The 27251-nt window shown below is 47.5% G+C and overlaps 1 protein-coding gene across 21 annotated transcripts in view; it reads right to left on the bottom strand.

The window, feature by feature from the left end:
• LOC110496473 (triple functional domain protein) overlaps nucleotides 1–27251 on the bottom strand; it is a 123672-nt gene that overhangs the window by 32559 nt on the left and 63862 nt on the right. For all 21 annotated transcript variants that reach the window (XR_016488571.1, XR_016488565.1, XR_016488572.1 and 18 more), the window contains exons 14-28: nucleotides 23728–23919; nucleotides 23452–23621; nucleotides 10289–10463; nucleotides 7937–8132; nucleotides 6484–6650; nucleotides 6138–6257; nucleotides 5615–5806; nucleotides 3428–3577; nucleotides 3228–3342; nucleotides 2989–3104; nucleotides 1785–1907; nucleotides 1443–1640; nucleotides 1034–1149; nucleotides 468–534; nucleotides 83–192 (exon numbers count right to left, since the gene is read on the bottom strand). Coding sequence is in view for 8 of the 21 variants with exons in the window: in XM_036953054.2 (XP_036808949.2) it covers nucleotides 83–192; nucleotides 468–534; nucleotides 1034–1149; nucleotides 1443–1640; nucleotides 1785–1907; nucleotides 2989–3104; nucleotides 3228–3342; nucleotides 3428–3577; nucleotides 5615–5806; nucleotides 6138–6257; nucleotides 6484–6650; nucleotides 7937–8132; nucleotides 10289–10463; nucleotides 23452–23621; nucleotides 23728–23919 (2207 nt within the window). In the remaining 13 variants the exon portion in view is untranslated. The remainder of the gene's footprint in view (nucleotides 1–82; nucleotides 193–467; nucleotides 535–1033; nucleotides 1150–1442; nucleotides 1641–1784; nucleotides 1908–2988; nucleotides 3105–3227; nucleotides 3343–3427; nucleotides 3578–5614; nucleotides 5807–6137; nucleotides 6258–6483; nucleotides 6651–7936; nucleotides 8133–10288; nucleotides 10464–23451; nucleotides 23622–23727; nucleotides 23920–27251) is intronic.

Below are 27251 nucleotides of genomic sequence, written 5' to 3'. Positions count from 1 at the left end.
CTTCAGCACTGGAAATGAACCTGATAGTGGATATAGCTTGTTGTGGATGTACAGGGACAATGACTCAGGGAGCGGGACTTACTTGTGATGGAACTCATAGAGGTCCACCATGTTCCCGAAGATGATGTGTTCCTTGTTGACGATGCCAGGAGGGATCTCCTCTACCCCACTTGTCATCTCCCACAGGTACGTCTGGAGGGAGGAGGATGGAGAGAGGGGGTTAGATCACACACACGGAGGGGCCAGATATATCCGATCCATTGAGTCACAGCTGCTGCATTTAACGGAAATCTACACGGCAAACCTACATGTTATATGTGCATGTGTTGTGTTATTGGTCTTCCATGTTGGTCAGATGTTTGTCCACGTGTGTTGTGTTAAAATTTCACAAGGTGGCACCAGACAGTGGCAGCAGAATCCCACTATAGGTAAGGGGGCAGACAAAGAGAGAGACTAGGTTTACTTACGTCCGTACACTCCCTCAGGTCTCTCACATAGGTCTTCTCTGTCTGGATCAGCTCAGCCATGATGAACCTACATACACACAAGCGTGCACACACAAACACGGGCGCACACACAGACACGTGCGCAAACACAGACACGCGCACACACAGACATGTGCGCACACACAGACACGTGCGCAAACACAGACACGTGCACACACAGACATGTGCGCACACACAGACACGCGCACACACACAAATATGCGCGCACACACAGACACGTGCGCAAACACAGACACGCGCACACACAGACACACATGGTTAGCCTCTTTTGCTGATTCATATCATTATCAATAGAATACTTTTAGTCCCTCTGCTCTGTCCATTTACACGGATTAATCGTGTCAAAGTCGTGTCTAGTTGTGGCTGTTTAGTGTGTGTGTGTGTGTGTGTGTCCTGTAGTAGTACTGCAGTTGTAGTTATGACATGATGAGTGGGGATGACTGGTTGATTGGCTTTTGGGCTTGCTTGATTATGAGTGTCACTGATCTAAATCGGTGTCAGGAAGTTAAGAGGAAGTGATGACGTACTCCTTCCTGCGAGCGGACTTGCGTTTCTCCTCGTTGAGTTCGTGAGCCGCGTCTCTCAGCTTGACCTCTGACCCCTGAGGTGTGGCCGGAATTATGTCCAACTGGAGATCCTTACTCTGACAGAGAGAGGGAGAGAGGGATGGAGGGAGAAGTTTGGAGAGACATGGGGAGAGATGATTTACAAAAAATGTAAATCCCAAAAAGTATCCAAAAAGTACTTATAAAGAGCGTAGTTATTTTATTATTATTAGGGAAGGGACCAATGCTTCTGCTTAAAGCCATCTTCAGTGTGCAGAGATCATTCTTCATAATGGTTTCCAGCAACCATTATATAGACACCTCACCCCCCCCCCCCCCCCCCCCCACCTCACCCCCCCCCCCCCCCACCGTCCCAACCCCCTTGACTCACAGCCTTGGAGTTAGAGTCAGATGAGATGCCCAGTGCTTTCTCCAGACTGGTCCGGTACTTGTCCATACGCAGGGAGAAGTCTCTGTAGCGTTTGTCCACCGCTGTCACCCACTTCTTTATCTCCACAGCGTGACTATGGCCCTTATCACAGAAACCATCTGCTAGCTGGATCAGCAGCTTCACACGCTCTTTGGTTTGCTGGAGGGAGAGGGGGGAGGGATGGGGAGGAGGAGAGAGGGGAGAGAGATAGGGTTTGATTTAAAATGTGTAATGTTTGGTCAAAAACATGTATGACATGAATATGTGTGTGTGTGTGTGTGTGCGGCGCGTGTTCTTTTCTACCCTGGCTGTGATGTGGAAGTCTTCGTGCTCCTTCAGCAGCTCCTGTGTGTGGTGGATACTGGAGCCGGTGGAGGTGTGTGTTGACAGGTAGAACTCTCCGGTGTCATGGATCCATTCCAGAGCCTGGGGACACACACAGACCATTGAGGTGGACATTAAGGTAAAGAAAGAGACAGAGATTACAGATGAGAGGACAGAAACAGAGAATGGAATAGAGCTTTGAGTAAGAAAGACAAAGTGAGATGGAGGAAGCTAAAGAGAGATGGAGAGCTAAAGAGAGATGGAGAGCGCTGGAGAGAGATGGAGAAAGCTGGAGAGAGATGGAGAGAGCTAAAGAGAGATGGAGAGAGCTGGAGAGAGATGGAGAAAGCTGGAGAGAGATAAAGAGAGATGGAGAGAGCTAAAGAGAGATGGAGAAAGCTGGAGAGAGATAAAGAGAGATGGAGAGAGCTAAAGAGAGATGGAGAGAGCTGGAGAGAGATGGAGAAAGCTGGAGAGAGGTAAAGAGAGATGGAGAGAGCTAAAGAGAGATGGAGAGAGCTGGAGAGAGATGGAGAAAGCTGGAGAGAGCTAAAGAGAGATGGAGAAAGCTGGAGAGAGCTAAAGAGAGATGGAGAGAGCTAAAGAGAGATGGAGAGAGCTAAAGAGAGATGGAGAGCTAAAGAGAGATGGAGAGAGCTAAAGAGAGATGGAGAGCTAAAGAGAGATGGAGAGAGCTGGAGAGAGATGGAGAAAGCTGGAGAGAGATAAAGAGAGATAGAGAGAGCTAAAGAGAGATGGAGAGAGCTGGAGAGAGATGGAGAAAGCTGGAGAGAGATAAAGAGAGATGTAGAGAGCTAAAGAGAGATGGAGAGAGCTGGAGAGAGCTAAAGATAGCTGGAGAGAGCTAAAGAGCGCAGGAGAGAGCTGAAGAAAGCTAAAGAGAGATGGAGAGAGCGAAAGAGAGATGGAGAAAGCTGGAGAGCTGGAGAGAGATGGAGAGAGCTAAAGAGAGATGGAGAGAGCTAAAGAGAGATGGAGAGAGCTAGAGAGAGATGGAGAGAGATGGAGAGAGCTAGAGAGCGATGGAGAGAGCTAAAGAGAGATGGAGAGAGATGGAGAGAGCTAGAGAGAGATGGAGAGAGCTAAAGAGAGATGGAGAGAGATGAGGAGAGCTAGAGAGAGATGGAGAGAGCTAGAGAGAGTGTGTAAATTGTGTGTGTACTTGTTTGGCGCTGCGTTCGAACACCACGTATTGCTGGCACTGGTCTAACCGTCTTTTCCTCATGGTCCAGAAATGGAGAACGCGGTTCTCTCTCTGTAACAACTCATTCAGGATGTCTGACCGCAACACAAACACAGAGATTACACTAATTAGATAGATTGATGTTTTGTGGTTGCTTTAGGAATAGGTAAAAGGTAGAATTACCACACAGTGTGTGTGTGTATGTGTGTGATACTCACTCTTGACCTGTTGTTCCGGTGCTTTGACATGGCTGAGCATCCCAGGCATGTTAACACTGTTCCTGTGCATGTACTTCAGGAACACATCAGCATTGCGTCTGGCCAGGGTACATGCCTAGAGAAGCACACACAGTTAGAGACATGGGTCATAGCTGTATACGTGTGTGTGTGTGTGTGTGTGTGTGTGTGTGTGTTCTTACCTTGAGGAAGGCCTCTTTCTGTTCCAGGTGTTTGCTGATCATGGGGGTGACGTGATCTGACTCACAATTAGGACCCAGTTTGTCAGCCCCCCCACACCAGTCCTCTTCCCTCTTATACTCCTGCTCCAGGCTCTCCAACACACTGCACACCTACAGATCACAACACAGGATTAAAACTACAGCTCCCATAATGCCACACCAGTCCTCTTCCCTCTTATACTCCTGCTCCAGGCTCTCCAACACACTGCACATCTACAGATCACAACGCAGGATTAAAACTACAGCTCCCATTACACACCACAGCTCCCATGACATTCCAGGAGGCTTTCCAGCACACCTACAGGACACAGCACAGGCTCCGCCAGTCTCCTTAACTGAAGCTAATCTACTAACGTAACTAGCTAGTTAGCTCTACTAGAGCTAAATGAACTTGTAGATGGCTACAGAGGTATTTACAGTGCCTTGCGAAAGTATTCGGCCCCCTTGAACTTTGCGACCTTTTGCCACATTTCAGGCTTTAAACAAAGATATAAAACTGTATTTTTTTGTGAAGAATCAACAACAAGTGGGACACAATCATGAAGTGGAACGACATTTATTGGATATTTCAAACTTTTTTAACAAATCAAAAACTGAAAAATTGGGCGTGCAAAATTATTCAGCCCCCTTAAGTTAATACTTTGTAGCGCCACCTTTTGCTGCGATTACAGCTGTAAGTCGCTTGGGGTATGTCTCTATCAGTTTTGCACATCGAGAAACTGACATTTTTTCCCATTCCTCCTTGCAAAACAGCTCAAGCTCAGTGAGGTTGGATGGAGAGCATTTGTGAACAGCAGTTTTCAGTTCTTTCCACAGATTCTCGATTGGATTCAGGTCTGGACTTTGACTTGGCCATTCTAACACCTGGATATGTTTATTTTTGAACCATTCCATTGTAGATTTTGCTTTATGTTTTGGATCATTGTCTTGTTTGAAGACAAATCTCCGTCCCAGTCTCAGGTCTTTTGCAGACTCCATCAGGTTTTCTTCCAGAATGGTCCTGTATTTGGCTCCATCCATCTTCCCATCAATTTTAACCATCTTCCCTGTCCCTGCTGAAGAAAAGCAGGCTCAAACCATGATGCTGCCACCACCGTGTTTGACAGTGGGGATGGTGTGTTCAGGGTGATGAGCTGTGTTGCTTTTACGCCAAACATAACGTTTTGCATTGTTGCCAAAAAGTTCAATTTTGGTTTCATCTGACCAGAGCACCTTCTTCCACATGTTTGGTGTGTCTCCCAGGTGGCTTGTGGCAAACTTTAAACAACACTTTTTATGGATATCTTTAAGAAATGGCTTTCTTCTTGCCACTCTTCCATAAAGGCCAGATTTGTGCAATATACGACTGATTGTTGTCCTATGGACAGAGTCTCCCACCTCAGCTGTAGATCTCTGCAGTTCATCCAGAGTGATCATGGGCCTCTTGGCTGCATCTCTGATCAGTCTTCTCCTTGTATGAGCTGAAAGTTTAGAGGGACGGCCAGGTCTTGGTAGATTTGCAGTGGTCTGATACTCCTTCCATTTCAATATTATCGCTTGCACAGTGCTCCTTGGGATGTTTAAAGCTTGGGAAATCTTTTTGTATCCAAATCCGGCTTTAAACTTCTTCACAACAGTATCTCGGACCTGCCTGGTGTGTTCCTTGTTCTTCATGATGCTCTCTGCGCTTTTAACGGACCTCTGAGACTATCACAGTGCAGGTGCATTTATACGGAGACTTGATTACACACAGGTGGATTGTATTTATCATCATTAGTCATTTAGGTCAACATTGGATCATTCAGAGATCCTCACTGAACTTCTGGAGAGAGTTTGCTGCACTGAAAGTAAAGGGGCTGAATAATTTTGCACGCCCAATTTTTCAGTTTTTGATTTGTTAAAAAAGTTTGAAATATCCAATAAATGTCGTTCCACTTCATGATTGTGTCCCACTTGTTGTTGATTCTTCACAAAAAAATACAGTTTTATATCTTTATGTTTGAAGCCTGAAATGTGGCAAAAGGTTGCAAAGTTCAAGGGGGCCGAATACTTTCGCAAGGAACTGTATCTAACGATGTTATTAGGGAATTACAACACCTATTAGAGTACTATCTCCCTACCTGTCATTACATAATAACCCATAACTATAACAGCCACAGCACCCCCTACCTGTTCGGAGGTCTTGTAGAAGGCTACAGAGGCGTTGACCAGCTTCAGCCTGTCCTCCATCTTCAACATGAGCTGCTGCCAGTGGGACGCTACGTTCTCAGCACAGTCTCTGATCAGGTCCATGTCATAGTGGTTGGCCTGGAGTAACGCCTCAGCCTTCTGCTGCACCTGCAGAGCACTCTGGTGGGTTTTCTACGAGGAGGAGAGCAGAGAGGGATGAGGAGAGACACAGAATATCGTAGCTCTGTGTTGCACCTTATAGTAGAGTTTTATTCTAGAATATCAGATATGTTTAAAGAAATGAGCGAGGGAAAAGGTAAACAGGAGGGGGGAAAGCCAGAGAAAGTGGGAGAGATGAAGTGAAATCTGAGCTTGTGAGATCAGGCTGGTTAAACAAGGCTAAAGGGATATAGAGCTACTGTAGGGAGAAAGAAACATAAAGAGAGAATATATATATATGTACTTATTGTTGTGTATAAAAAGGATGTGTGTTGGTGTTTGCGTCGCGGAGTGATGAGCTCACCTCGATGGCATGCTGGAACTGTTCGTGTTCTCTCTGTAGCTGTTCTGCTTCCTGTAGAGAACTGGCTGTGATCAGACCAGCATTCAGCATAGACTCCCCATTACGGATCCAGCCCAGGACCTGCACAGACCAGGAACCAGGATAGACGTTATCATGAGAGCATTTTAGTACGGTTTCCACTGGTACTTGGTTGGTATTTACTATGGTATTATTTCTACTGGTATTTAATAGGAAATTATGTGCTATCAATTGATGGTTTTGGTGTCATCTGTGTGTGTGTGTGTGTGTGTGTGTGTGTGTGTGTGTGTGTGTGTGTGTGTGTGTGTGTGTGTGTGTGTGTGTATACCTGTTTGACTTCGGCCTGCAGGTGTCGTAACTGTACACACTGCTCCAGGTGTCTCCTGTGTTGTTCGCCTGCGACGTCCAACTCCTGCTGCTTCTCATGGAGGAACTCCAGCAGGTCCTGAACACGAGTAGCCATGTCCACATCTCTGTCACACAGCAACTCTACACCTGGAGGGAGAGGACAGGGAGAGGACAGGGAGAGATGGGAAAAGAGAGAGAGAGGACAGGGAGAGATGGGAAAAGAGAAGAGAGGACAGGGAGAGGTGGGAAAAGAGAAGAGAGGGAGAGGACAGGGATAGATGGGAAAAGAGAAGAGAGGGAGAGGACAGGGAGAGGTGGGAAAAGAGAAGAGAGGGAGAGGACAGCGAGAGGTGGGAAAAGAGAAGAGAAGGAGAGGACAGGGAGAGATGAGAAAAGAGAAGAGAGGGAGAGGACAGGGAGAGGTGGGAAAAGAGAAGAGAGGGGGAGGACAGGGAGAGATGGGAAAAGAGAAGAGAGGGAGAGGACAGGGAGAGATGGGAAAAGAGAAGAGAGGGAGAGGACAGGGAGAGGTGGGAAAAGAGAAGAGAGGACAAGGAGAGGACAGGGAGAGGTGGGAAAAGAGAAGAGAGGACAGGGAGAGGACAGGGAGAGGTGGGAAAAGAGAAGAGAGGAGAGGACAGGGAGAGGTGGGAAAAGAGAAGAGAGGGTGAGGACAGGGAGAGATGGGAAAAGAGAAGAGAGGGAGAGGACAGGGAGAGATGGGAAAATAGAAGAGAGGGAGAGGACAGGGAGAGGTGGGAAAAGAGAAGAGAGGACAAGGAGAGGACAGGGAGAGGTGGGAAAAGAGAAGAGAGGACAGGGAGAGGTGGGAAAAGAGAAGAGAGGGAGAGGACAGGGAGAGATGGGAAAAGAGAAGAGAGGGAGAGGACAGGGAGAGGTGGGAAAAGAGAAGATAGGGAGAGGACAGGGAGAGGTGGGAAAAGAGAAGAGAGGGAGAGGACAGGGAGAGGACAGGGAGAGATGGGAAAAGAGAAGAGAGGGAGAGGACAGGGAGAGTTGGGAAAAGAGAAGAGAGGACAGGGAGAGGACAGGGAGAGGTGGGAAAAGAGAAGAGAGGGAGAGGACAGGGAGAGGACAGGGAGAGGTGGGAAAAGAGAAGATAGGGAGAGGACAGGGAGAGATGGGAAAAGAGAAGAGAGGGAGAGGACAGGGAGAGGTGAGAGAAGAGAAGAGAGGGAGAGGACAGGGAGAGGTAGGAAAAGAGAAGATAGGGAGAGGACAGGGAGAGGACAGGGAGAGGTGGGAAAAGAGCAGAGAGGGAGAGGAAGGCAAGGAGAGAGAGCAAGTCATTCCACTCCTCCTACAAAACGGGCTATCACAGTAGCTAATTTTCTGTGTGTGTGTGTGTGTGTGTGTGTCTGCATATCTGACAATGTAAGCTCTGTTGTGCACACGTGTGTACTGCTACTCACCAGAGGCCTGTACTTCATTGACGTACTGCAACAGTTCCTGTCCCTGGTGGATGACGTCAAAGGTCAGGTTGTTCATGGTCAGGGCCTTGTCAGCGTGGTGCTGGAGTCTCTGTTCTGCCAAGGTTAGGTCCTCTGTATCAAACTCACTCATCTGAACACTCAACTCCTCGTTCCATGACTCCAGGTCTGAGATGATCTAGGGGGAGGGAAAGAGAGAGAGGTAGGTGAGATATATAGACTCCAGGTCTGAGATGATCTAGGGGGAGGGAGAGAGATAGGTGAGATATATAGACTCCGGGTCTGAGATGATCTGGGGGAGAGAGAGAGAGAGATAGGTGAGATATATAGACTCCAGGTCTGAGATGATCTGGGGGAGAGAGAGAGAGAGATAGGTGAGATATATAGACTCCAGGTCTGAGATTATCTGGGGGGAGAGAGAGAGAGAGATAGGTGAGATATATAGACTTCAGGTCTGAGATGATCTAGGGGGAGGGAGAGAGATAGGTGAGATATATAGACTCCAGGTCTGAGATGATCTAGGGGAGGGAGAGAGATAGGTGAGATATATAGACTTCAGGTCTGAGATGATCTAGGGGAGGGAGAGAGATAGGTGAGATATATAGTCTTCAGGTCTGAGATGATCTAGGGGGAGGGAGAGAGATAGGTGAGATATATAGACTCCAGGTCTGAGATGATCTAGGGGGAGGGAGAGAGATAGGTGAGATATATAGACTCCGGGTCTGAGATGATCTGGGGGAGGGAGAGAGAGATAGGTGAGATATATAGACTCCAGGTCTGAGATGATCTAGGGGAGGGAGAGAGAGAGATAGGTGAGATATATAGACTCCAGGTCTGAGATGATCTAGGGGAGGGAGAGAGAGAGATAGGTGAGATATATAGACTCCAGGTCTGAGATGATCTAGGGGAGGGAGAGAGATAGGTGAGATATATAGTCTCCAGGTCTGAGATGATCTAGGGGAGGGAGAGAGAGAGTTGGTGAGATATATAGACTCCAGGTCTGAGATGATCTAGGGGAGGGAGAGAGAGAGATAGGTGAGATATATAGTCTCCAGGTCTGAGATGATCTAGGGGAGGGAGAGAGATAGGTGAGATATAGAGTCTCCAGGTCTGAGATGATCTGGGGGAGGGAGAGAGAGAGAGAGATAGGTGAGATATATAGTCTCCAGGTCTGAGATGATCTGGGGGAGGGAGAGAGAGAGATAGGTGAGATATATAGACTCCAGGTCTGAGATGATCTAGGGGGAGGGAGAGAGATAGGTGAGATATATAGACTTCAGGTCTGAGATGATCTAGGGGGAGAGAGAGAGATAGGTGAGATATATAGACTCCAGGTCTGAGATGATCTAGGGGGAGGGAGAGAGAGAGATAGGTGAGATATATAGACTCCAGGTCTGAGATGATCTGAGAAAAACAGAGAGAGAGTGGGACAAGAGACAGAGACAAAGACTGAGACAGGTGTGGATACATACAAGTACACATATAAGGAAAAACTTGCACACACACGAGGTGAGGAGACACACACACACATAAGGTGAAGATACACACATGAGGTGAGGAGACACACACACACACACATAAGGTGAAGATACACACATGAGGTGAGGAGACACACACACACATAAGGTGAAGATACACACACGAGGTGAGGAGACACACACAAGGTGAAGATACACACACGAGGTGAGGAGACACACACACACATAAGGTGAAGATACACACATGAGGTGAGGAGACACACACACACATAAGGTGAAGATACACACACGAGGTGAGGAGACACACACACATAAGGTGAAGATATACACACACATAAGGTGAAGATATACACACACGAGGTGAGGAGACACACACACATAAGGTGAAGATATACACACACGAGGTGAGGTGACACACACACATAAGGTGAAGATATACACACACGAGGTGAGGAGACACACACAAGGTGAAGATACACACACGAGGTGAGGAGACACACACACACATAAGGTGAAGATACACACATGAGGTGAGGAGACACACACACACATAAGGTGAAGATACACACACGAGGTGAGGAGACACACACACATAAGGTGAAGATATACACACACGAGGTGAGGAGACACACACACATAAGGTGAAGATATACACACACGAGGTGAGGTGACACACACACATAAGGTGAAGATATACACACACGAGGTGAGGAGACACACACAAGGTGAAGATACACACACGAGGTGAGGAGACACACACACACATAAGGTGAAGATATACACACACGAGGTGAGGAGACTGCGCTAAAGAAGAGACAAGGGTACTTCACAGGAACCACCTCTGCCACACACTCACGTCGATGGCGTCCCTCTCGAAGATGCGTAGCTGCAGGAAGAGTTCTAGTTTGATCTTCCTCTCCTGAAACAGCTCCTCCATCTGAGCCTGGGCCTCGTCCAGCTGCTGTAGAACACTCTCTATGTGGTTTATAGAGCTGTTGTGGGGAGTCTTGTTACTGGAGATAGCAGAGTCCCTACGACACGAGAGAACACACACACACACACACTGAAGAAAATACATAAAGGACATACACACACACCTTATTCGGTGCAGCGGTAATTTCACTGGCACTGCTTCAATCATTGTATAATCACACACACACGCGCACACACACACGCGCACGCACACACACACACACACACACACACACACACACACACACACACACACACACACACACACACACACACACACAGGCACTGCTTCAATCATTGTATAATCACACACACACGTGCACACACACACACACACCTCTAATCTCTCACACACACACAGTGTTGTAGCAGAGTCCTGGGAGATGTTACACAATAAGCCACACTGTTATGAAACCAGCATTATGTAACAATACTCAGAGGACAGAATACACCAGGGATGGAGACATAGAGAGAGAGATCGCTTCAGTGTGTGTGTGTGTGTGTGTAGGAGGGCCAGGTCTCACCCCACACACTTGATGAAAATACAACCAGAATCCTGGTCAGAGCAGTCAAATACATGCAGCTCTTCTAACTGTCAACCTCCTACTCCTTCTCATCTCTCAATTCCAGTTCACTATGGGAGGATGCTGTTCTCTCTCCCTCCTCTGCCAGTTCACTATGGGAGGCTGTTGGTTCTCTCTCTCTCTCTCTCTCCCTCCTCTGCCAGTTCACTATTGGAGGATGCTGTTGTCTCTCTCCCTCCTCTACCAGTTCACTATGGGAGGCTGTTGATTCTCTCTCTCTCTCTATATGGGAGGCTGTTGGATCTCTCTCTCTCTCCTCGACCAGTTCACTATGGGAGGCTGTTGGTTCTCTCTCTCTCTCTCTCTCTCTCTCTGGGAGGCTGTTGGTTCTCTCTCTCCCTCCTCTGCCAGTTCACTATGGGAGGCTGTTGGTTCTTTCTCTCTCTCCTCTGCCAGTTCACTATAGGAGGATGCTGTTGACTCTCTCTTTCTTCTGCCAGTTCACTATGGGAGGCTGTTGGTTCTCTCTCTCTCTCCTCTGCCAGTTCACCTTGGGAGGCTGTTGGATCTCTCTCTCTCTCCTCGACCAGTTCACTATGGGAGGCTGTTGGTTCTCTCTCTCTCTCTCTCTCTCTCTCTGGGAGGCTGTTGATTCTCTCTCTCTCTCCTCTGCCAGTTCACTACGGGAGGCTGTTGGTTCTCTCTCTCTCTCTCTCTCTCTCTCTCTCTCTCTCGGAGTGCATGCTGGGAGTGAGTCGTCAAGCAGGAGTGATTGTGAGAACGAATGGAATTTTTCACTCTATTGGGTTTTGGTATGTACATATATATATATTGATTAGTTTAGTTGTTTTAAGGGTATATTGTTTAACTATCACTAAGCACGTATAGGGGTGGTGGGATCTTTGAGGTTGGTTTTTCGCGAGGGCACAACCAGCGGGTGGGGCTGGTTGTAATGGCCACTCGCGGAAGTGTAGAGTTTGAAAAACTTAGTCGGAGGCATGGAGTAAAAATTCCTGCTGCGGCTGGGTGTTCAGTGGAAGAATGTAGCTTGGCTGTGGGTGCTATCATTGGGTATGATAGCATTAAATTAGCCTCAAGGATGAATAGCGCTGTAGTGATATTCTTAGATTCAATTGAAAAGGTGAATAAGATAGTTGAGAGGGGTGTTGTGTTGCGGGAGACACAGACGCCGGTATTTCCGCTTATGAATCCGGCGAAGAAAGTTATGCTTTCTAACGTGCCAACATTTGTTAGAGATGAAGTGTTAGAGCGAGAGTTATCTCGCCATGGTCAAATCGTATCTACAATAAAGAAGGTTCTTTTTGGATGCAAATCTCCGTTGTTGAAACATGTCGTGTCTCATAGGAGACAAGTGCATATGATTTTAAAAAAGGAAGGAGATGAACTGAATTTAACGTTTAGTTTTAAGATTGATGGATTTGATTATGTCTTTTATGCATCTACTGAATCAATGAAATGTTTTGGATGTGGAAGAGAGGGGCATTTGGTGCGTAATTGTCCCGAGAATGAACGCGCTGAGCCTGGTAGTAGCTTTAGTGCGGGTGCAACTAACGTACCACAGCGAAGGGATGAAAATACTACAGGTGTAGGGGAAGAGAGAAGGTGGGCAGATGTGGTTGGAAAAGTAGGAGAGGAAGGCATTGTGGATACGGGGGCAATTGTGGTAGATCAGAACAAAGAGGGAGGGGAAACACTAGGTGAGATTGCGACTGCCGTCGCTGAGGTGGTGCTGGAAAATGAAATTGGAGGTCAAGAGGAGATTGAAATAACGGAAAAGGAAGTGGATGTTTTCAAAATACCGAGGAGTAAAAGGAAGAATTTAAGGGGTGGTGAAGGGTCTAATTCTAAGAGAAAGGTAGAGATGGATAACTCAGGTGAAGATGAACAGGTTGTAGAGATGGGGTTTTCTTCTGGGGAGGATAGTGAGAGTGAGTCATCTGACGCGTCACAACAATATAGTGAGATAGATGGGGTGGAAGGGAGGTATGGGATCGAGAAGATACGTCAATTTCTGAAGTTGACAAAAGGGAAGAAATATATGCAGGATTACAATGTAACTGATTTTTTCCCTGAACGTGAATTGTTTATTGAATCAGCAAAGTTTCTGATGTCAAAAATTACAGGGGGAGGTTTGAAAAGCCCTGAAATTGCTAGACTCAAGAAAGTGGTCACGAGGGTAATAAGTGATGCAAATTCTAAAGAAAATGAAAGAGTTCAGTTGCAGTTTTAACTCTGTAAAGAGATGTGGTGGCTGTATCTTCCTCTGTATTTTTTTCTTATCCATGAGCAGTTTTAAGATCTCTTCTTTAAACGTAAATGGGGCAAGAGATGTTAAAAAAAGAGCCATGGTGTATGAGTTAATGAGGGGAAAGGGAAGTGACATAATTTTTCTACAAGAAACGCATAGTAATTTGGAAAATTAAGTTATGTGGCAACAGGAGTGGGGGGGGACAGTGGTGTGTAGTCATAAAAACTCAAAAAGTGGGGGTGTGGTTATCTTGTTCTCAAAAGGGTTTTTGCCTTTGTCATATGAGGTTGAAGAGGTAGTTGAGGGGAGGTTATTAAAAGTTAGAGCAAGGTATGAAAACATCAATATGTGTCTGATAAATGTATATGCCCCAGTGGTGACAGTTGAGAGGGTATGTTTTTTAGAGACATTATCAAATACCATTGAGAAATGTAACAAAGAAGATTATTTGTTTATTGCTGGGGATTTTAACTGCACAGTTAGTGATTTAGATAGAAATCACCAAGAACCTCATATAGCCTCAAGGACGTTTTTAAAACGCCTTATTGTAACAAATGAACTGTGTGATATTTGGCGGAGTCAACATGGAGGAACAAGGCAGTACACCTGGGCGCATGTGAGAGAGAACATCATCTCTATGGCCAGGTTAGATAGGTTTTATGTTTTTGAGCATCAATCTCAGGTCTGTAAATCAAGTGTGATAACTCCAGTGGGATTTTCTGATCATTGTTTAATAACAGAGGTGGTGTTCATTAACGATGTAAAACCTAAAAGCGCATACTGGCATTTTAATATAACTTTATTGAGTGATGCTCACTTCAGGAACTGTTTCAGGTTTTTTTGGGAGAGGTGGAGGCCTCAAAAGGCCAGTTTTGTATCCCTTCAACAATGGTGGGATATAGGGAAAATCCAGATTCAACAATTTTGTAATCAATACACGAGGAATGTCACCAAGGATATCACCAGATCAATGAAAGCCCTAGAGATTGAAATAGTGGAACTCATGACGTTGGTTGAAACCACAGGAGATCGAGGCCATACTCAGGCCCTCAAGAGGAGAAAAGCTGCATTGGCAGATCTGCTGGGTATCAGAGCACAGGGGGCACTGGTGAGAAGTAAATTTCAGGGCATATCTGAAATGGATGCCTCATCCAAATTTTTCTTTGGTTTAGAGAAAAAGAATGGACAAAGAAAAATTATTCATTGTCTCAAATCAGCTGTTGGACAAGAGCTCACTAGCCCTAGTGAAATTAGAAAGAGGGCAGTAGAGTTCTATGCTGAGCTCTACAAGTGTGAGTACAAAGAGGACAAAACAGTGACACAGCAGTTCTTTGATGGGCTCCCAAAGGTGCCTGCAGAAGCTCAGGTTGAGCTTGAGCAACCATTGTCTTTGCAGGATTTATACACTGCATTAAAAGGCATGGAAAATGGAAGGGCACCAGGCATTGATGGGCTTCCCGTTGACTTTTTTAAGTCTTTTTGGGCTATGTTGGGAGAGGATTGGTTAGAAGTAGCTAATGATAGTTTAACCGGAGGGTTACTACCAATAAGCTGCAGAAGGGCTGTCCTCACCCTACTGCCTAAAAAGGGTGACCTGAGGGAGGTGAAGAACTGGAGGCCGGTGGCTTTATTGTGTACTGATTATAAAATATTGTCAAAGGCTTTGTCCAACAGGCTGAGGGAGGTGATGGGGCAAATCATACATACGGATCAGTCCTACTGTGTTCCTGGCAGGCAGATAGGGGATAACATTTCTCTGATTCGTGATTTTTTGGACGTCTCTAGGGCTATTGGGTTGGATGCTGGTCTAATTTCAATTGATCAGGAAAAGGCATTTGACCGAGTTGAACATCAATATTTATGGCACACGTTTGAGGCGTTTGGGTTCAGCTCTGGTTTTATTGCCATGATAAAGGTGATATATGGTGACATTGAAAGTGTATTGAAAGTTAACGGTGGTTTGAGTGCTCCTTTTAAAGTGTGTAGAGGTATTAGGCAGGGATGTTCTATGTCTGGGATGTTATATGCTATTGCTATAGAGCCACTACTAAATAGCATTAGAAGTCGCATTGCAGGGGTGTGCCTTTCAGAGGATATTCCTCCTATTCGTCTTTCAGCCTATGCTGATGATGTAGTTGTGCTAGTGAAAAATCAAGCGGAGGTGGATAGTTTGAGTCTAATGGTTGATCGTTTTAGGGGAATATCCTCTGCAAAGGTAAATTGGGAAAAGAGTTGTGCTTTACAGATTGGAGAATGGTCTGGAGGGATCATGGCTTTGCCAGGGGGGCTAGAATGGTGTAAGGGAGGTTTTAAGTATCTTGGAGTGTACCTAGGAGATGAGGGGACTATGGAAAAAAATTGGAGTGGGGTGGTTGAAATGGTGGAAGGGAGGATGAGGAGATGGCGTTGGTTACTATCTCGTATGTCATATAGGGGGCGCACTATTATAGTTAACAATGTGATTGCCTCTGCACTGTGGCATCGGTTGTCAGTTTTAGAACCACCATCTGGCCTTCTGGCTAAGATACAGGCAATTATTGTGGATTTCTTTTGGGATAAATATCACTGGGTTCCACAAAATGTTTTGTATTTGTCAAAAGAGGAGGGGGGACAAGGTCTTGTACATCTTGCTAGTAGGGCTGCTGCTTTCCGGTTTCAGTTTATTCAAAGGTTGCTTTATGGACCGGAAAATGTGGTGTGGAGAGGGGTGACAGGTCTTATATTACAGCGGGTTGGAGGATTAGGTTTAAAGAAGGCTTTATTTCTGGTTGATAGTAGCCAGATTTCTAGGGAGGGAGTACCTCCGTTTTATAGAGGCCTTCTCAGAGTGTGGAGCGTAATGAAGGTGTCCAGAAGAACTTCAGCGGAGTCAGTGCATTGGCTGTTGGAGGAACCTCTGGTGTATGGGGCAAGATTGGATTGTACAACTGCAGCTGTTCCACATTTCTCCAAGATTCTGGTGAAGGGGAAAATCATCACCTTAAGACAGTTAATGGCCATGGCTGGGCCCGCCTTAATGGATGGAAGACGGGTGGCAGAACATTTGGGGATGAGGTCGGAAAGGATTGTCGGACAAATGCTGGGGAGCTGTAGGAAGGCTCTGTCAGCGGAAGAATGGGGTATGCTTAGTAGCCACAAGGAGAAGGTGCAAGGTGAAGACGTCTCATTTCCAAAACTAGGGATTACACCAAATATCCCAGAGTCAGAAAGAAAGGCGTTATTGCTGGATTTGAGAGGGTTGGAGGAGGTGGGTTTGGATGAGGTGAATGGGAAGGAATTGTATAGGGGGTGTGTCAAGGTGTTGAATAAAGATAAATTGAAAAATAGAAAAGATACTCCATGGAGGGTAAAATTGGGCATTGATGACAAGGTAAAGCCAGCATGGAGAGCACTGTACAAACCACCGTTACAAAAGGGTACTGGTGATATGCAATGGAGGGTTTTACATGGCATCATTGCAGGTAATGCTTTTGTATCTGTTATTAACTCAGATGTTAGAGATGGATGTCCTTTTTGTAATATAAGAGAAACCATTTTTCACTGTTTTATGGAGTGTGAGAGGATAAAACCTCTATTGGAAATGCTGGAATCTTTGTTTAAAGCTGTAGGGGAGTTTTTCAATAACACTGTTTTTATTTTGGGGTTTCAATATAGTAAACAACAGAAAATAAAATGTAAAATGTTACATTTTATTTTGGGACAAGCTAAGATGTCAATTTTTCTGAGTAGGAAACATAAGATAGAAACGGGATATGGGCAGGATGTAAGATGTGTTTTTAAAGGTTTAGTGAAAGCAAGAATAAAAGTAGATTTTGAGTTCTTTTCAGCTGTAAAATATCTCCTATTATTTGAGGAGAAGTGGGCCTACGAAGGAGCGCTTTGTTTTGTAGAGGAGGGGAAATTATTTTTTGCTGCTGAAATAAGTTGAATGTATATGTTATGTATTTATTTTTGTTTAGGAATTACATTTGTTATTTCATTTCTGAAAAGGCAGCGTGTCATTTTTTATGTTAACACTTGAGTAAAAAATAAAGGTTTTATAAAAACTCAAAACTCTCTCTCTCTCTCTCGCTCTGGGAGGCTGTTGATTCTCTCTCTCTCTCCTCTGCCAGTTCACTATGGGAGGCTGTTGATTCTCTCTCTCTCTCTCTGGGAGGCTCTTGATTCTCTCTCTCTCTCCTCTACCAGTTCACTATGGGAGGCTGTTGGTTCTCACTCTCTCTCCTCTGCCAGTTCACTACGGGAGGCTGTTGGTTCTCTCTCTCTCTCCTCTGCCAGTTCACTATGGGAGGCTGTTGGTTCTCTCTCTCTCTCCTCTGCCAGTTCACTACGGGAGGCTGTTGATTCTCTCTCTCTCTCTCCTCTGCCAGTTCACTACGGGAGGCTGTTGGTTCTCTCTCGCTCTCCTCTACCAGTTCACTGTGGGAGGCTGTTGGTTCTCTCTCTCTCTCTCTCTGGGAGGCTGTTGATTCTCTCTCTCTCTCTATATGGGAGGCTGTTGATTCTCTCTCTCTCTCCTCTGCCAGTTCACTATGGGAGGCTGTTGGTTTTCTCTCTCTCTCCTCTGCCAGTTCACTATGGGAGGCTGTTGGTTCTCTCTCTCTCTCCTCTGCCAGTTCACTATGGGAGGCTGTTGGTTCTCTCTCTCTCTGGGAGGCTGTTGATTCTCTCTCTCTCTCTCCTCTGCCAGTTCACTATGGGAGGCTGTTGGTTCTCTCTCTCTCTCTCTCTGGGAGGCTGTTGATTCTCTCTCTCTCTCCTCTGCCAGTTCACTATGGGAGGCTGTTGGTTCTCTCTCTCTCTCTGGGAGGCTGTTGACTCTCTCTCACTCCTCTGCCAGTTCACTACGGGAGGCTGTTGGTTCTCTCTCTCTCTCCTCTACCAGTTCACTATGGGAGGCTGTTGGTTCTCTCTCTCTCACTCTGGGAGGCTGTTGATTCTCTCTCTCTCTCTATGGGAGGCTGTTGGTTCTCTCTCTCTCTCCTCTGCCAGTACACTATGGGAGGCTGTTGGTTCTCTCTCTCTCTCTCTGGGAGGCTGTTGATTCTGTCTCTCTCTCCTCTGCCAGTTCACTATGGGAGGCTGTTGGTTCTCTCTCTCCCTCCTCTGCCAGTTCACTATCGGAGGCTGTTGGTTCTCTCTCTCTCTCTCTGGGAGGCTGTTGATTCTCTCTCTCTCCTCTGCCGTTTTCACTATGGGAGGCTGTTGGTTCTCTCTCTCTCTCTCTCTGGGAGGCTGTTGATTCTCTCTCTCTCTCCTCTGCCAGTTCACTATGGGAGGCTGATGGTTCTCTCTCTCTCTCTGGGAGGCTGTTGATTCTCTCTCCTCTGCCAGTTCACTATGGGAGGCTGTTGGTTCTCTCTCTCTCTCTCTGGGAGGCTGTTGATTCTCTCTCTCTCTCCTCTGCCAGTTCACTATGGGAGGCTGTTGGTTCTCTCTCTCTCTCTCTGGGAGGCTGTTGATTCTCTCTCTCTCTCCTCTGCCAGTTCACTATGGGGGGCTGTTGATTCTCTCTCTCTGTCCTCTGCCAGTTCACTATGGGAGGCTGTTGATTCTCTCTCTACTCTGCCAGTTCACTATGGGAGGCTGTTGGTTCTCTCTCTCTCTCTGGGAGGCTGTTGATTCTCTCTCTCTCTCCTCTGCCAGTTCACCATGGGAGGCTGTTGGTTCTCTCTCTCTCTCTCTCTGGGAGGCTGTTGAGTCTCTCTCTCTCTCCTCTGCCAGTTCACTATGGGAGGCTGTTGGTTCTCTCTCTCTCTCCTCTGCCAGTTCACTATGGGAGGCTGTTGGTTCTCTCTCTCTCTCTCTCTCTGGGAGGCTGTTGATTCTCTCTCTCTCTCCTCTGCCAGTTCACTATGGGAGGCTGTTGGTTCTCTCTCTCTCTCTGGGAGGCTGTTGATTCTCTCTCTCTCTCCTCTGCCAGTTCACTATGGGAGGCTGTTGGTTCTCTCTCTCTCTCTCTCTCTCTCTGGGAGGCTGTTGATTCTCTCTCTCTCTCCTCTGCCAGTTCACTACGGGAGGCTGTTGGTTCTCTCTCTCTCCCTCTGGGAGGCTGTTGATTCTCTCTCTCTCTCCTCTGACAGTTCACTATGGGAGGCTGTTGATTCTCTCTCTCTGTCCTCTGCCAGTTCACTATGGGAGGCTGTTGATTCTCTCTCTCTCTCCTCTGCCAGTTCACTATGCGAGGCTGTTGGTTCTCTCTCTCTCTCCTCTGCCAGTTCACTATGGGAGGCTGTTGGTTCTCTCTCTCTCTCCTCTGCCAGTTCACTACGGGAGGCTGTTGATTCTCTCTCTCTCTCTCCTCTGCCAGTTCACTACGGGAGGCTGTTGGTTCTCTCTCGCGCTCCTCTACCAGTTCACTGTGGGAGGCTGTTGGTTCTCTCTCTCTCTCTCTCTGGGAGGCTGTTGATTCTCTCTCTCTCTCTATATGGGAGGCTGTTGATTCTCTCTCTCTCTCCTCTGCCAGTTCACTATGGGAGGCTGTTGGTTTTCTCTCTCTCTCCTCTGCCAGTTCACTATGGGAGGCTGTTGGTTCTCTCTCTCTCTCCTCTGCCAGTTCACTATGGGAGGCTGTTGGTTCTCTCTCTCTCTGGGAGGCTGTTGATTCTCTCTCTCTCTCTCCTCTGCCAGTTCACTATGGGAGGCTGTTGGTTCTCTCTCTCTCTCTCTCTGGGAGGCTGTTGATTCTCTCTCTCTCTCCTCTGCCAGTTCACTATGGGAGGCTGTTGGTTCTCTCTCTCTCTCTGGGAGGCTGTTGACTCTCTCTCACTCCTCTGCCAGTTCACTACGGGAGGCTGTTGGTTCTCTCTCTCTCTCCTCTACCAGTTCACTATGGGAGGCTGTTGGTTCTCTCTCTCTCACTCTGGGAGGCTGTTGATTCTCTCTCTCTCTCTATGGGAGGCTGTTGGTTCTCTCTCTCTCTCCTCTGCCAGTACACTATGGGAGGCTGTTGGTTCTCTCTCTCTCTCTCTGGGAGGCTGTTGATTCTGTCTCTCTCTCCTCTGCCAGTTCACTATGGGAGGCTGTTGGTTCTCTCTCTCCCTCCTCTGCCAGTTCACTATCGGAGGCTGTTGGTTCTCTCTCTCTCTCTCTGGGAGGCTGTTGATTCTCTCTCTCTCTCCTCTGCCGTTTTCACTATGGGAGGCTGTTGGTTCTCTCTCTCTCTCTCTCTGGGAGGCTGTTGATTCTCTCTCTCTCTCCTCTGCCAGTTCACTATGGGAGGCTGATGGTTCTCTCTCTCTCTCTGGGAGGCTGTTGATTCTCTCTCCTCTGCCAGTTCACTATGGGAGGCTGTTGGTTCTCTCTCTCTCTCTCTGGGAGGCTGTTGATTCTCTCTCTCTCTCCTCTGCCAGTTCACTATGGGAGGCTGTTGGTTCTCTCTCTCTCTCTCTGGGAGGCTGTTGATTCTCTCTCTCTCTCCTCTGCCAGTTCACTATGGGGGGCTGTTGATTCTCTCTCTCTGTCCTCTGCCAGTTCACTATGGGAGGCTGTTGATTCTCTCTCTACTCTGCCAGTTCACTATGGGAGGCTGTTGGTTCTCTCTCTCTCTCTGGGAGGCTGTTGATTCTCTCTCTCTCTCCTCTGCCAGTTCACCATGGGAGGCTGTTGGTTCTCTCTCTCTCTCTCTCTGGGAGGCTGTTGAGTCTCTCTCTCTCTCCTCTGCCAGTTCACTATGGGAGGCTGTTGGTTCTCTCTCTCTCTCCTCTGCCAGTTCACTATGGGAGGCTGTTGGTTCTCTCTCTCTCTCTCTCTCTGGGAGGCTGTTGATTCTCTCTCTCTCTCCTCTGCCAGTTCACTATGGGAGGCTGTTGGTTCTCTCTCTCTCTCTGGGAGGCTGTTGATTCTCTCTCTCTCTCCTCTGCCAGTTCACTATGGGAGGCTGTTGGTTCTCTCTCTCTCTCTCTCTCTCTCTGGGAGGCTGTTGATTCTCTCTCTCTCTCCTCTGCCAGTTCACTACGGGAGGCTGTTGGTTCTCTCTCTCTCCCTCTGGGAGGCTGTTGATTCTCTCTCTCTCTCCTCTGACAGTTCACTATGGGAGGCTGTTGATTCTCTCTCTCTGTCCTCTGCCAGTTCACTATGGGAGGCTGTTGATTCTCTCTCTCTCTCCTCTGCCAGTTCACTATGCGAGGCTGTTGGTTCTCTCTCTCTCTCTCTGGGAGGCTGTTGATTCTCTCTCTCTCTCTCCTCTGCCAGTTCACTATGGGAGGCTGTTGATTCTCTCTCTCTCTCCTCTGCCAGTTCACTATGGGAGGCTGTTGGTTCTCTCTCTCTCTCCTCTGCCAGTTCATTATGGGAGGCTGTTGGTTCTCTCTCTCCTCCTGTTGTCTATTCCATCCTACTCACATTCTGCCCACTCTCTGAAACCTTCATATTTTGCTCAGTTACTTCCAAATTATTTTGTGTTAGCACGTCTGTGGGTGTGTGTGTATACGTGCACGTCTGTCCCTGTGTGTGTGTGTTTGTTTGTTCCAGCCTGTGGGTGTGTGTTTCGTCTCTGTCCCTGTATGTGTGTGTGTGTTTGTCCCAGCCTGTGGGTGTGTGTCTCGTGTGTGTGTTTGTCCCAGCCTGTGGGTGTGTGTCTCGTGTCTGTCCCTGTGTGTGTGTGTTTGTCCCAGCCTGTGGGTGTGTGTCTCGTGTCTGTCCCTGTATGTGTGTGTTTGTCCCAGCCTGTGGGTGTGTGTCTCGTGTGTGTGTGTGTGTCTGTGTGTCTCGTGTGTGTGTGTGTGTGTGTGTGTGTGTGTGTGTGTGTGTGTGTGTGTGTGTGTGTGTGTGTGTGTGTGTGTTTGTCCCAGCCTGTGGGTGTGTGTCTCGTGTCTGTCCCTGTATGTGTGTGTGTTTGTCCCAGCCTGTGGGTGTGTGTCTCATGTGTGTGTGTGTGTGTGTGTTTGTCCCAGCCTGTGGGTGTGTGTCTCGTGTGTGTGTGTGTGTGTTTGTCCCAGCCTGTGGGTGTGTGTCCCAGCCTGTGGGTGTGTCTCGTGTGTGTGTGTGTGTGTGTGTTTGTCCCAGCCTGTGGGGGTGTGTCTCGTGTCTGTCCCTGTGTGTGTGTGTTTGTCCCAGCCTGTGGGTGTGTGTCTCGTGTCTGTCCCTGTATGTGTGTATGTTTGTCCCAGCCTGTGGGTGTGTGTCTCGTGTCTGTCCCTGTATGTGTGTGTGTGTATGTTTGTCCTAGCCTGTGGGGGTGTGTCACGTGTCTGTCCCTGCATGTGTGTGTTTGTCCCAGCCTGTGGGGGTGTGTCTCGTGTCTGTCCCTGTATGTGTGTGTTTGTGTGTGTGTGTGTATGTTTGTCCCAGCCTGTGGGGGTGTGTCTCGTGTCTGTCCCTGCATGTGTGTGTTTGTCCCAGCCTGTGGGTGCGTGTCTCGTGTCTCGTGTCTGTATGTGTGTGTGTTTGTCCCAGCCTGTGGGGGTGTGTCTCGTGTCTGTCCCTGTATGTGTGTGTGTGTTTGTCCCAGCCTGTGGGTGCGTGTCTCGTGTCTGTCCCTGTATGTGTGTGTGTGTTTGTCCCAGCCTGTGGGTGCGTGTCTCGTGTCTGTCCCTGTATGTGTGTGTGTGTGTTTGTTTGTTCCAGCCTGTGGGTGTGTGTCTCGTGTCTGTCCCTGTATATGTGTGTGTGTTTGTCCCAGCCTGTGGGGGTGTGTTTCGTGTCTGTCCCTGCATGTGTGTGTTTGTCCCAGCCTGTGGGTGCGTGTCTCGTGTCTGTCCCTGCATGTGTGTGTTTGTCCCAGCCTGTGGGTGCGTGTCTCGTGTCTGTCCCTGCATGTGTGTGTTTGTCCCAGCCTGTGGGTGCGTGTCTCGTGTCTGTCCCTGCATGTGTGTGTTTGTCCCAGCCTGTGGGTGCGTGTCTCGTGTCTGTCCCTGCATGTGTGTGTTTGTCCCAGCCTGTGGGTGCGTGTCTCGTGTCTGTCCCTGTATGTGTGTGTGTGTTTGTCCCAGCCTGTGGGTGCGTGTCTCGTGTCTGTCCCTGTATGTGTGTGTGTGTTTGTCCCAGCCTGTGGGGGTGTGTCTCGTGTCTGTCCCTGTATGTGTGTGTGTGTGTGTTTGTCCCAGCCTGTGGGGGTGTGTCTCGTGTCTGTCCCTGCATGTGTGTGTTTGTCCCAGCCTGTGGGGGTGTGTCTCGTGTCTGTCCCTGTATGTGTGTGTGTGTGTGTTTGTCCCAGCCTGTGGGGGTGTGTCTCGTGTCTGTCCCTGCATGTGTGTGTTTGTCCAAGCCTGTGGGGGTGTGTCTCGTGTCTGTCCCTGTATGTGTGTGTTCTACCTGAGCTGCTGGATGAGGTCCTCTCCCTCCTTGATGACGTTGACAGTGACCTGCAGGGTGGTCTGCTGCTGCTGGCTAAAGCGTTTGGTCAGATCCTGCACCGCCTCCACAGACTCAGCATACACATCATCTAACAGCTCCTTCTGCAGCTCCTCCAGCCACGTCCACAGCTAGGGACAGAGAGTTAATACACACACACACAATCCAGTTGAATGTTGCACTACCCCCACAAAACACGCACACACATCCCCCCCCCCCCACACACACACTTCGTACCTCTTTGACGTGTGTGTGGAAGGCGACAGACATGTCCAGCAGGACTTTGCGTTGCTCCACCCTCCTGACAAAGTCCTGGATCCGGTCCTCCAGCTGGTGGGCTGCCTGGTAGATCTCCTCTGGGTCACACTCTCCTGTCTGGGCCAGCTGCTCTGCTGCCTCCAGCAGCTTGTCAGCGTTAGTATAGGTGTTCTGGAGGAGGGACAGAACCAGCACACAGAGAAAGACAGAGGAGAGAGACAGAGACGAGGAGAGAGGGGGAGAGACAGAGAGGGGGAGAGAGACAGAGAGGGGGAGAGACGGAGAGGGGGAGAGAGACAGAGAGGGGGAGAGAGAGGGAGAGAGACAGAGAGAGACAGAGAGTCGGAGAGAGACAGAGAGGGGGAGAGACAGAGAGGGGGAGAGACAGAGAGGGGGAGAGAGACAGAGAGGGGGAGAGAGACAGAGAGGGGGAGAGACAGAGAGGGGAACAGAGGGGGAGAGAGACAGAGAGTAGGAGAGAGACAGAGAGTAGGAGAGAGACAGAGAGGGGGAGATAGACAGAGAGGGGAACAGAGGGGGAGAGAGACAGAGAGAGACAGAGAGGGGAACAGAGGGGGAGAGAGACAGAGAGGGAGGACAGTTAACAAGAGAAAGGGAGGGAAGAAACTTGACTGAATATATTTAGTGAAAAGGTAAAGAGAGGAAGTATGTATGTGACAGAGAGAGGAAGTACTGTATGTGATAGAGAGAGGAAGTACTGTATGTGATAGAGAGAGGAAGTACTGTATGTGATAGAGAGAGGAAGTACTGTATGTGATAGAGAGAGGAAGTACTGTATGTGACAGAGAGAGGAAGTACTGTATGTGATAGAGAGAGGAAGTACTGTATGTGACAGAGAGAGGGAGTACTGTATGTGATAGAGAGAGGAAGTACTGTATGTGATAGAGAGATGAAGTACTGTATGTGATAGAGAGAGGAAGTACTGTATGTGATAGAGAGAGGGAGTACTGTATGTGAGAGAGAGAGGAAGTACTGTATGTGATAGAGAGAGGAAGTACTGTATGTGATAGAGAGAGGAAGTACTGTATGTGATAGAGAGAGGAAGTACTGTATGTGATAGAGAGAGGGAGTACTGTATGTGATAGAGAGAGGGAGTACTGTATGTGATAGAGAGAGGAAGTACTGTATGTGATAGAGAGAGGAAGTACTGTATGTGATAGAGAGAGGAAGTACTGTATGTGATAGAGAGAGGAAGTACTGTATGTGATAGAGAGAGGAAGTATGTGATAGAGAGAGGGAGTACTGTATGTGATAGAGAGAGGGAGTACTGTATGTGATAGAGAGAGGAAGTACTGTATGTGATAGAGAGAGGGAGTACTGTATGTGACAGAGAGAGGGAGTACTGTATGTGATAGAGAGAGGAAGTACTGTATGTGACAGAGAGAGGGAGTACTGTATGTGTTAGAGAGAGGGAGTACTGTATGTGATAGAGAGAGGGAGTACTGTATGTGATAGAAAGAGGGAGTACTGTATGTGATAGAGAGAGGGAGTACTGTATGTGATAGAGAGAGGGAGTACTGTATGTGATAGAGAGAGGGAGTACTGTATGTGATAGAGAGAGGGAGTACTGTATGTGATAGAGAGAGGGAGTACTGTATGTGACAGAGAGAGGAAGTACTGTATGTGACAGAGAGAGGAAGTACTGTATGTGACAGAGAGAGGGAGTACTGTATGTGATAGAGAGAGGGAGTACTGTATGTGATAGAGAGAGGGAGTACTGTATGTGACAGAGAGAGGAAGTACTGTATGTGATAGAGAGAGGAAGTACTGTATGTGATAGAGAGAGGGAGTACTGTATGTGATAGAGAGAGGGAGTACTGTATGTGATAGAGAGAGGGAGTACTGTATGTGATAGAGAGAGGGAGTACTGTATGTGATAGAGAGAGGAAGTACTGTATGTGATAGAGAGAGGGAGTACTGTATGTGATAGAGAGAGGGAGTACTGTATGTGATAGAGAGAGGGAGTACTGTATGTGATAGAGAGAGGGAGTACTGTATGTGACAGAGAGAGGGAGTACTGTATGTGATAGAGAGAGGGAGTACTGTATGTGACAGAGAGAGGGAGTACTGTATGTGATAGAGAGAGGAAGTACTGTATGTGATAGAGAGAGGGAGTACTGTATGTGATAGAGAGAGGAAGTACTGTATGTGATAGAGAGAGGAAGTACTGTATGTGATAGAGAGAGGGAGTACTGTATGTGATAGAGAGAGGAAGTACTGTATGTGATAGAGAGAGGGAGTACTGTATGTGACAGAGAGAGGAAGTACTGTATGTGACAGAGAGAGGGAGTACTGTATGTGATAGAGAGAGGAAGTACTGTATGTGATAGAGAGAGGGAGTACTGTATGTGATAGAGAGAGGGAGTACTGTATGTGACAGAGAGAGGAAGTACTGTATGTGACAGAGAGAGGAAGTACTGTATGTGACAGAGAGAGGGAGTACTGTATGTGATAGAGAGAGGGAGTACTGTATGTGACAGAGAGAGGAAGTACTGTATGTGACAGAGAGAGGAAGTACTGTATGTGACAGAGAGAGGAAGTACTGTATGTGATAGAGAGAGGAAGTACTGTATGTGACAGAGAGAGGGAGTACTGTATGTGATAGAGAGAGGAAGTACTGTATGTGATAGAGAGAGGGAGTACTGTATGTGACAGAGAGAGGAAGTACTGTATGTGATAGAGAGAGGAAGTACTGTATGTGACAGAGAGAGGGAGTACTGTATGTGATAGAGAGAGGAAGTACTGTATGTGATAGAGAGAGGGAGTACTGTATGTGACAGAGAGAGGAAGTACTGTATGTGACAGAGAGAGGAAGTACTGTATGTGACAGAGAGAGGGAGTACTGTATGTGATAGAGAGAGGAAGTACTGTATGTGATAGAGAGAGGAAGTACTGTATGTGATAGAGAGAGGAAGTACTGTATGTGACAGAGAGAGGGAGTACTGTATGTGATAGAGAGAGGAAGTACTGTATGTGATAGAGAGAGGGAGTACTGTATGTGACAGAGAGAGGAAGTACTGTATGTGATAGAGAGAGGGAGTACTGTATGTGATAGAGAGAGGAAGTACTGTATGTGATAGAGAGAGGAAGTACTGTATGTGATAGAGAGAGGGAGTACTGTATGTGACAGAGAGAGGAAGTACTGTATGTGATAGAGAGAGGGAGTACTGTATGTGATAGAGAGAGGAAGTACTGTATGTGATAGAGAGAGGAAGTACTGTATGTGATAGAGAGAGGAAGTACTGTATGTGACAGAGAGAGGAAGTACTGTATGTGATAGAGAGAGGGAGTACTGTATGTGATAGAGAGAGGGAGTACTGTATGTGATAGAGAGAGGAAGTACTGTATGTGATAGAGAGAGGAAGTACTGTATGTGATAGAGAGAGGGAGTACTGTATGTGATAGAGAGAGGGAGTACTGTATGTGATAGAGAGAGGGAGTACTGTATGTGATAGAGAGAGGGAGTACTGTATGTGATAGAG

Source organism: Oncorhynchus mykiss, chromosome 18 (assembly GCF_057628025.1).
Source record: "Oncorhynchus mykiss isolate SJ-2025 chromosome 18, ASM5762802v1, whole genome shotgun sequence".
Lineage (NCBI taxonomy): Eukaryota > Metazoa > Chordata > Actinopteri > Salmoniformes > Salmonidae > Oncorhynchus > Oncorhynchus mykiss.
This window is presented reverse-complemented; position numbering and strand designations above follow the sequence as displayed.